This window comes from Rhea americana, unplaced genomic scaffold (genome assembly GCF_003343005.1).
Source record: "Rhea americana isolate MKP2758 unplaced genomic scaffold, rheAme1 scaffold_189, whole genome shotgun sequence".
Classification (NCBI taxonomy): domain Eukaryota; kingdom Metazoa; phylum Chordata; class Aves; order Rheiformes; family Rheidae; genus Rhea; species Rhea americana.
In genome coordinates this window covers 843,966-854,031 of record NW_028186027.1, presented here as the reverse complement: position 1 = coordinate 854,031, position 10,066 = coordinate 843,966, and the positions used below count along the sequence as shown (strand labels likewise).

At 64.4% G+C, this 10,066-nt stretch overlaps 1 protein-coding gene across 1 annotated transcript in view; it reads right to left on the bottom strand.

Moving 5' to 3' along the window:
• SCUBE3 (signal peptide, CUB domain and EGF like domain containing 3) overlaps positions 1-10,066 on the bottom strand; it is a 26,395-nt gene that overhangs the window by 9,220 nt on the left and 7,109 nt on the right. Inside the window, exons 3-7 of the mRNA XM_085302295.1 lie at positions 9,500-9,710; positions 8,538-8,654; positions 5,279-5,326; positions 2,365-2,481; positions 719-885 (exon numbers count right to left, since the gene is read on the bottom strand). Coding sequence (XP_085158421.1) covers positions 719-885; positions 2,365-2,481; positions 5,279-5,326; positions 8,538-8,654; positions 9,500-9,710 — 660 coding nt within the window. The remainder of the gene's footprint in view (positions 1-718; positions 886-2,364; positions 2,482-5,278; positions 5,327-8,537; positions 8,655-9,499; positions 9,711-10,066) is intronic.

The window sequence follows — 10,066 nt, the reverse complement described above, 5'->3', positions numbered from 1 at the left end:
GGCCACGTGTTCCTCCTCCCTTCCCTGCCCTCCGACGGCTCTCAGCTGCGCGGCCGGAAAGGACGAAGAGAGCCGAGAGGATGAAACCCTTGGAAAAASCACAAAACCCTCGTTGGCCCGCAGAGGAAACACCCTGGAGCACGCCGCAGGGCAGCTGGCGACGGGAAGCTTTCCGGGAAGGGCAGAGACAAGGCAGGACACGTCCTGCTGCTCTTCCCATCGCCGATCCCAGGAAAACTGGGATAAGGAAACTGCTGGTGCCTGGGTGGAGGTGCTTTCCCACGGAGCTAGTCATGCTGCTGCTTTTTGCTCTAGCCAAACCCCTGTGCCGGAAAGCAGAGCACTTTGGAGCACTTTGGGAAAAGCCAGYGCCAACGGGGGTGCCAAGCCGCGAGGGGGGTAATTCGAGGGGCTGAGGACCCACCTGGGTCCCACCTGGCAACGCCGGCATCCAGATAACTGATGGCTTAACGCTGCCRCGAGAAGATCCCAGCAATCCCCCAGCGACTGGGAGCAGGGCTGGGACGGCAGCCCAGCTATGCAGATCAAAGCGATAAGCCCCAGACCAGGACCCAAATCCAGCWCTAATCCCCAAAAGGATATGCTACGCCGAGAAGCCTTCCCCCCCCCCAAAAAAAAAAAGCAAAAAGCAGTGACTAAGCAGCCTAGCATTCCTCCGCCTGGAAAAGGGACAACCGGGGAGGTCTGAAAAACAGGCGGTCTGGAAGAGGGAGCAGGCGATGGGTCCCGCCGCCCCGTTACCTTGGCAGTTCCTCTCGTTGATGAGCAATTTATAGCCCTTCTTGCAGCTGCACTCGAAGCTGCCCACCGTGTTCCTGCAGATGTGGTCGCAGCCGCCGTTGTTGAGCCGGCACTCGTCGATGTCTGCGGGGCCGCGAGACCCCCGTGAGGCGCCCGCAGGGACGTGGGGCGCGAGCCGGGGGGTGTGTGTGGGGGGGTCCGAGGTGTCCCTCCAGAGCAGGTCTCCACCACCAGCCGGGAAACGGAGGAAACCGCCCGGACCCTGAACCCAGATCACGGACGCCGGCAGGAACGGGGACGGATGCGCGGCAGCGGCCRGCCCCGGGGCGTGGGGAACGCCGGGGCTCCCGGGTCCGCTCCGTTCCCGCGGGTCCCAGCCTCTCCCCAGCGTGACCGCGGAGGAGGGCTGCGTGTCTGCAAAGAGCTCCACGGCCCTGCCGGGAGCAGCGTATCAGATAGGGGAGGATTTTTGCAGAATCACACGTCTGGGTGAGGGCTGCTACCAGGCCCTGGGGGACCAGGAGTGCTCGGAGAAAAGGAATAAGCCGGGAGGGGAAACCACCTCCTTCAACAGCAGCAGCTGTAGSGAATAAATACTTTTCCAGCCTCACCTCTTTGCCTGCCATTTTTTTCTTGCTGTAAACACAGCTAAAACAACGATGCCCCAATAATTGCAAAGAGCCCTGAGAACCTGGAAAGAAGCTGGCTGAGCTTTCTGACTATTATTTTTTTCCTACTAATGGGAAAGTTGACTGCTCGGAAATGACCTGTACAAGGAAGGAGCCAGGAAGAGGCAGCCKTTTTCCCGAGCTGCCCCCGTCCCCCGTGCCGGGGCCACAGCTGGGGCTCTCTGGGGCCGGGGCTTTCGTTTTATTATTGCGAGGGCACTAGCTGTAAAACAACTCGCAATTGTAATAAAACCCCAGACACAGGGGATATGGCTCAGGGTTATTGCRCTTTCCTGGAAACGGCTGAAGCAGAGGGGGCGGCGTGCTCGGAAAAAAATTATAAGGGGGCAGAGGGGCTCTGGAATCAGTCAGGCAGGTAGACAGCTTTCAGCGGGCCGGGGCTTGCCTTTCAACCGGGGTCAAGTTCCCCAAGCTGCCAAAAGACGAAACGCAGGCGCCGGCCGCCCCTGGGGTCTGGCCTCCCGCCCCACGGCCCCGGGGGGCCGGCCGGCGCGGGGGCATCCCCTCGGAGCCCCGGCGTCCCCTCGGAGCCCCGGTGTCCCCTCGGAGCCCCGGCATCCCCAAGGCACCGGCGCCTCTGCAAGGTTTCACCCTTGCGTTTGCACGCGGACGGGCTGCGCCGCGGGGACGCGCAGCCGYGCCAGCGCCGAGCCCAGCTGCAGCCCGGGTGGGTGGAGGTATCCCAAGCCCCTTCTCCCTTCAAGCCACGGTCTGCCCGATGCAGGGAATTTCCCCACGGGAATGCCCCAGCCGCCGGCTCCTCTCGCGAGGCGCACGGCCTCAAATCCCAGCGTTGCCCCCGAGCTGGCGGAGAGCGAAACCCCGGCGGCTCCGGGTCGAGCCCGCGACGGCGGCTGCGGACCGGCGGGGGAGCGCGGCGCCGAGACCCGGCCCTCCCGTGCCGCCCGCTTACCTTTGCACGTCTTGCGGTCGGGCTGGAGCATGAAGCCCATGGGGCAGCTGCAGTGCACGCCCGTGGCCGCGTCGTGGCACTTGCTGTCGCAGCCCCCGTTGTTCACGGCGCACGTCTCTGTGCGGAGAGGGGAAGAGAGCGGCGGCGGTGAGCGACTCGGGGCYCCCCGCCGCCGAGCCCGCCGGCGCCTTGCAGGCGAGCGCTGCCTTTGCTCCTCAATACTGCGCTGCGCAGAGCAAGACTCGGCGGGTTAAACTGCAGCACGGWGGCGGCGACCCGGCCTGACGCATCGGGAAGGCAGGACCGCGTCTAAGCGCGGCCGCGCGTTAAAGCTTTGCAACGCTGGAGCAGCTTTCGCCTTCTCTGGCGGCGCAGAAAATACCCGCTGCCTTCCCCGACGCGCTGCCACGGGCTCGGGTGCCGCTCGCCATAGGTCTGGGAGGCAAAGTAACGGTGCGTGCGATTTGTGCCGGGTTTCAGACGGCGCTAAGTCAGGGAAAAGCGCCCAGATCCCCGGCGCAAGCCCGGCATAACCTTCCCGCTTGCAAACTAGCCGCTGTTTAACACCCCGCGAGCATCCTCGGCCAAAGCCGGGCAGACCGGGAAAAGCCCCGYGTCGGGCCATAAGGCAGGGGGAGAGCAGAGCCGGGCGGGAGCTGCGGGCGACGCTGCCCCCATGGGAAGGGGGCACGAAAGGAGCCCCGCAGGAGGCTGAATTTCCAAATGCTCYGCGAGAAATGCCACCGGGTCAGGGGGAGAGAGACGAAAAAAGCCATTTGCCCCTAAATACCCAGGCTGCAAGAGGGGGCTCAGACCCCGCAGAGCAGCCTGGCATTCCCGCGGGGGACCCTCGAATCGGCCCCTTCGCCGCCGCCGCCGCCTCGCGTCACCCACCGGCTTGGCGCGCGGCTGGCGGTCCCGCTTCGCTGCCTAATTTGGGAGCCGCTTTGTAAAGTGAGGACGCAGACGCACGCACACACACACACACAGGCAGCATCAGTGGGAAAAAATCCAATTAAAAATAATAAAAAAGTTAATTATTTCAGCATTATCAAACTCAGCTGTAGCTGGTAGAAAAGGGACACTAATGCAAATGAAGCATTTTCAGCTTGACAGCTTCCCTGTGAGATCAATCTGCAATTTTGGTCCTAACCGCTGGAACAATGGCTTGAAGTGCATTAAGTTGTTCCCAAAGGGTAATAAAATAATCCTTTTCAGAAGACCGCTTGCTTAGCTGAACGAGCCRCTTGGGCTTCAAGGAACCCAACATGGAAATGCCTTGAAGAAATTCCTTGGAAAGAGCAAATCCCAGGTTCTCTTGCTCTTTGCAGGAGCCACATGGGGCACAAATGACTGCAGCCTCCAACCATTTGCTGCAGGGCGACGGAGCTGGGATCGTTCTGTGCTYGTCTCGCTGCTGCTATTTTTACGATGTCCCATAATAAGGGAACAAAGGGGCCCGTTTTTCTGCAATTAATAGCCAGCACAATTACAAAAYGTAACACCGAGGGGCAGATTTCTGCAGATACGCAACCGGGCCGGGTCGTCACGCTGCAATGCGGCCAAGCGCCGCGCCGGGGCGAGGAGCGCGGGCGACGCCGCACCAAGCCGGGGCCGGAAAACTTTATTGCAGCCTAAGTAATGATTTAATTCCAGCTTTTGTTCTGGCGGCTCAGGCAGAACGAGCCGATCGAGGATTAATTTAATAGGGTTGCCGCCGAGATGAAACGCACTGCGAGCAAACGCTGCTTTCCTCGTTACCCAGCCCCAGCAGCCGGCGCGGCTGCACCTGGGAGAAAGGGCTCGCGGAGCGGGGCCCTCCGGCTCCGCTGAGCTGCAGTGATTTCCCGCGCTCGCAGCRTCCCCCGGCGCTGGGCCGCCCTTCTCCCCCCTCCGAACGCCCTTTGCACCTTCAGGGATTTCAGCTAAGGTTGAAAGCAAGCCYGCGTCCCGCCGCCACGCAGGAGGCGCCTCGGAGGGGGCGACGAGCCGCCGGAGCAACCCGCCTCCCCCGTTTGCGAAGCGGGAATCGCCCCCATCCCCGCGGCGCCCTGCCTGCATCTGCTCCGGCTGCGTCTCCACCTCGGAGCACCGGCACCCACGGAGCCACTTCAGCGCCCACGGGACTAACYGCGCGGTTAAAGGCAGGTTAGCCGGGTGCAAACCGGCTCGTCCCGGGGCGCCCCGGCGGGAGCACCGCGGCTGGGCGCTGCCTGGGCACGGCGCTGCCGAGCCCCCGCTCCCCGAGGAGCGATCGGCCTGCTAACCGCCGCCTCCGGACCGCAACGCGCCCTGCAAACGGCCTGCAAATCCCTGCGGACAACCGAAAAGCCCGGGGCACCGGCGCCGCGCGCTCGCAGCGCTCCCGGAGCCGRCGGGGCCGGGCCTGGTTTTCCAGCGGTGCTGAGCAGTCCCCGGACACGCTGCCAGTTCGCGTGTACCCAGCACGTCCAAAACCAAGCTTCCCAAACGCGGGCAAGTCGCCGCACCTCCAAACCGCTTCAGCTTCCTCGTCGACGGAGCGCAGCAGTTACCTACCGTGGCGCAGGGCTCCGAGTCCCGCGGCTGCAGCAGCAGGGAAATCCTCCGCGAAGCGCCAAAGGTGCCAGTCCCGAGAAACGCTCATTTTTAACCTCCAAGCCGGCCGCCCCGCCAGCGCGGTTAGCGGCGTGGGTGCTGCGCCCCACGCCGGGACGCCCCCAGCCCCGCGCCGGCTGCCAAGCCCGGCAGCGGCAGCGGCTCCCGGGAGCAGCGCGCTCCGGGCAGGGGGGCTCGGAGCGGCGGCGGCAGCGCCCGGCGCGTGCAAAGCGAGGCATGCGGTTAGTGGCCCGCTCGGCCCCCCCATGCTCGCCTCGGGACGAGAGACCGCCTGCGGGTTAGGCCCCCTCCAAAGAGATAGAACAAAAATATTTACCATTAGAAAACGTCTCAAGGATAACGTGTTGCTGGAAGTGTCTCTCCCCTGTTTGACATTATAAAAAACGTGATTTTAGAAAGGGTGGCCGGCGAGGAGCTCGCTCGGCGCCCCCAATCAGTGGGTTTTGCCTCCTCCGCTGCTCACGTCGGGTGGAAACGGCCCCRGGCGTCTCCCCCCGCCGCCCGGGCGAGCTGGGGCTCGGCGCCAGCGAGCTCCTCGGCCGCCCCGTCCGAAAAAGCCYGGGCTGCGCCCCGGGGTCCCCCCCGCCGAGCCCTCTCCCCTCCCGCCGGGCCGAAAAAGCGCCCGGCAAAGGGTGTCAGCGCGGGGCCGGCCGCGGACTCCGCTGATCCAGCTGAGCCGAACGCAGCGGGCGTAAATCCGAGGGACGCGTGGCCGGTTTGCGCCGAGGGGCCGCGGGAACGCCGGGCCGGAGGGGGCTGCGGGCCGGCAGCCGCAAGGTTTCTCGCCGGCCGCGAGCGCCGGGCTCGCTCCCGCTGTCCGCCGACGGAGCCCGGCGCGCGCATCCCGCGGGAAAGCTCGGCGCCGCGGGGCCGGCGCGGAGCCGGCTCGGCTCCCCGTGCAACCCGGCTGCCCTTGCAGATCGCTGCCTTTTTTTTTTTTTCCTTTAAAAAAGGCTGCTTTTAGAGCATAAATATAAATACATAAGGTCATTGGCCTCCCCTCGCTGCTCCCCCTCCTCCTCGCTGCTGCAGACATGTCGGGAGCCATTAGGGCTGGCCCCGCTTTGCTCGGAGGCATGTTATCCATTATCCGCCTTTTTAAAAGCAGCAATAAAAAGCGGAAAAATGAAAAACCCCGGCCGCGGCCTAATGAAACTGCCGCTCGGAGGGGCTGAGGGCGCTTCCTGCCGCGCGGCGCGATCCAAGGGGACCGGGGCCGGCCCCAGCAGCCCATCAAACGCGCCGCGTACGGTTTCAAAGCCCGCGGGCCGGGGGGGCAGCGGGAGTTTGCGTTGTCGTCGCCCCCCCTCCCCCGCCCTCACCCCGGCTGGAAAACTTTATCCCCCCTCAAAACGATGAAACGTTTCGGAGGAAATGGAGACGGGGCGACGGGGCGGCGGAGCGAGCCCTGGGCAGCGGGGCAGGCTGAGCCCCGGCCGTAAAACCGGAAAAAAAAAAATTTTGGGGGGGAGAGAGAGAAAAAAAAAGGTGGTTATAAATATCCGAGCAGGTAGCTTGGCGTCCCGCTCGGCTGTAAATYTGCCGGCCGGGCATCCCCGCGGGGCGGGCGAGCGCGGCCGCCCGGCCGCCGGCACAATCCCGCACTGTTCCCGCCGCGCTCGGAGCCCCCCGGCCGGCGCCGCGGGACGGGAAAGGGCACGAAGCAACCGGACCCCGAGCACGGAGCCCCGGGGCCGGCGGGAACGAGCAGCTCCCCGGGGGATGCGGAGCTGCCGTTGCTCCTAACATGCTCCGTCGATGTATTTTCCATCCCCTTCCCCCCCATCCCAGGAACGTGGGTGAGCAAAAAGCCGGCTCCGGCGGGCAATGCCGGGCACCAGGTCGGGACGCAAGGGGCGGCAGTGGCGGCGATGGGGGGGTTTGGCAGACCGCGCTCCGCAACACGAAAACAGCGGTCTCCCCTTTGCACTCCCTAARGGCCTGAGCGCCGCGACCCTCCGGAGACCGGACCCCTTTCCTGCATCCCCCCCCCCCCAGCTTGTGGGTCCCTCACCCGGGTGCCGCGGGCCCCAGGGCTGACTCCCGCCACCCGCGGGTGAGTAGCTGAGGTGCTTCGGTGCCAGACCCCCCCCTTTTCCCGGCTCCCCCGGCGCAAGCACCGATTGCACGGGCCGGGACGAGCAGCGAGGCCGCAGGTCGGACGGTGCACGCGCCCCCCCGCAAGCGCGCGCGGGGGGCTCCCGCTGGCCCCAAGGCAGGAGCCAGCTGCAAGAAGCCCCTGCCGAGGGCTCTGAGCCACATCCGCCCGCAAGGATGCAGGCGGCTCCGGAGGGGCCGGGCGGAAAAGGGCGCAACGGGCGCGGGGGGGCCGACGGAGCAGAGGGAGCAGAAGCAATCCCAGCTCGGCTCGCTGCAAGCCGAAGGACGGAGGAGAGAAGGGGCCGCGAGCATCTGCAAACAGCAAGCGGGGAATGGGATTAATTACAGAGCGCGAACGGAGGCCGGGCTGCGGCGGTGACGGTAAGGTAGCAAAAGCCAGAGCTAGAGAGCAGGAAAGCTTTCCTGGGGGGCAGCGGCCTCGGCGATGGACCGGAGCCCCCGGAYTGCGGCAGCTGAAACTTGGTTTACTGCATCCCTCGGAGCCAGCTCCGGCTCCAGCGAGAGGGCTTGGAGCGGCTTTTCCAGCCGCTTTTGCATCAGAGGATGAAACCGTCTTTGGAGAGCGCAGAGCGTTTTCTGTTCAAGCGCAGCAGGGGCGTGAGCAGCCAAAACCTCTCGGTTGCTTTCAGTTGCTTTCAATTCCTTTTTCCTTTTTATTTTGCAATAAGAACTAAAACGTCTAGAGCAATTTGTGGACTTAATCACTCCCCAAATGTAACATTTTTTTAAATCGAATCAGCTGTTAGACTGCACAAGCATATGAAACCAGTAAAACTTCTATCTGTGTTTGATGTTTTACAATTTGAAAACACACACAGGAAAAGGACGATTTTGGGGGTGGCTGGCTTGCTGGGCTGGGTTTTTTTCTCTCTCTCTCTTTTTTTTTTGCAAGACAATTGTTTTTGCACCGAGACCCCGCGGTACCAAGCTGCAGTTTGCAACAGGTTGCTCTGTCCAAAGCTGCYCCCACGGGCGCACCGCCCCGGACGCTGCCGGAGAGCAGATACAAGGGAAGACAACGCCGCGACGGTGCCGGTTTCTACCGCCCGCGGCGTTGCCGAGGCTCCTGCACCGGCGCACGACGGCTCTCGCTGCACGAAGGCGAACACACGCGTGCAGCTCGCCCGAGCGCCGCCGCCCTCCGTGCCCACGCGCTGCGACCACGGACCCMAAGGCCCCCGGGCATCCCCGAGCCTGGGTGCAAGCAACATCCGTCACGCCGCCCCTGATCTCGCTGGCTCTTCGGTACCTGAGCCGCTCACGGATAGAAACGCTGGCTTGAAGACGACCTTGCTTTGGCCAAGAGCAACCACACGGCGAATGCCCCGGCTCTGCCTACGCAGCACGGCGCAAGAGGAGCAGCAAACCATCGCCTTGCACCGGGACCCCCCCACCACCACCGCCACCGCCGCCGCCGCCGGTGGGGTGTAGCCGGGCCGCCGGCTCGCGCCTACCTATGCACGTCACCCCGTCCGAGTGCAGCAGGAACTTCACGTGGCAGCCGCACTTGGGGCCCTGGTCCGTGTCGTCGCAGGTGTGCTGGCAGCCGCCGTTCCCGTAGTTGCAGGTCACTGCGGGGGCGAAGCACGCGGCAGTCACCCGTGTCCGCGAGCGCCCGCCCGCGACGGGGCCCTTCCAGCCGGCTCCGCCAGGACGGAGCCTCCTCCCCTCGCTCCCGTCCCCCCCCCCAGCGGCAACCAACTGCCCCTGCTCCGGTTGGATGTGCCCCAAGCAGTAGCGTAAAGCCGGCTTGGAAAACCTCAGCTATATCCCATGAAACATCCCTCCTCCCTCCCGGATATTTTCTAAAGCCCTTCGACTTTCCCTGCAGGATCTTGGCAGGAGAAAACTATTCTGTGGTTTCTTGCATCTTCCCTTCGCCTATCTGCTAAACGCCGCCGGCGGAGCCCGAGCGAAGCGGGTCCCGCAACCGGCCGTCTTCGCTGCCCCCCAAATTGCTGTTACAGGGCAAGGGTTGGACTTCCGAGAGCTCTGGAATGACTCAGGTGCTCCCGGAAAGCCCTGCCAGCGTCCTCCGGGAGACAAGGTGTACTTTTCATTTAGCTCGGAGGGAAAATAGGCTGGTAGGATTAAAACTCCATTTCATCAGCAATTTTACAGGCTTGCTGCAGACAGCAAATAAGAAACAAAAATAAAAAGGAGCAAATAAATGCAGAAGCGCACGTTTAATAATCTCGGCAGTGCCAGCGAGTCGCTGGCGTGAGATCAGACGGGCCGGGMGCCCCGTTTCCCCCCGCGGGGAGCCGATTCCCGCGCTCCCCTCGCGCCAGTCGCGCTCTCCCTGCTCGAGGGACTTGGGGAAAGCGGAGCGGCGCCGAGCGCTAGAGCCGTGGCGCGCGGCCCGCGGCGGCGCGGGGGGGGTCTAACAGAGAGAGACGGGGCGGCGGAGCCTTACGTTTGCAGTCCCGCTGGTTCTTGGTGAGCTCGAAACCCGGGCGGCACTCGCAGGCGATGCCCCCCTTGGGGGTCTCCCGGCAGATGTGGGCGCAGCCGTGGTTCTTGTTCATGCAGTTCATCCCCTCTAAAGGGAGAGCAAGCGGCGAATCGAAGCTGCAAAAAAGCTGCCGAAAGAAGGCGCCGCGCCGGGACGGGCGCCCCGGAGCCGGCTGCAAGCCCCCGGGGCCGCAGCGGCTCGACGCGCCGGGAGGGGAGCTGCACCTGCCCAGCGGCACGGGAAGGGTTAAAAACCCAGGCTGGACCCTTTTTTTGGTGGTGGTGGTGGGGGGACACGGGGCTGCCTCCGGTCACCTGCAGGGCAGAGCCGCCTGGCTCTGCTCCAGGGCATGGCCAGCAGCTCTAATTGCAGCGGCCGCCCCGGCTCTCTGTAATTAGACCCTGCTGCCTCCAAACCGCGCTGGCCCGGCCGCCGCGCCGCCAGCCGCGCCGAGCCAGCGGCACGCGACGCTCCGGCGGTGGGAACGGCCAAGCTCCCGCCGGCTCGCCTCCAGACGATGGCTTTTTG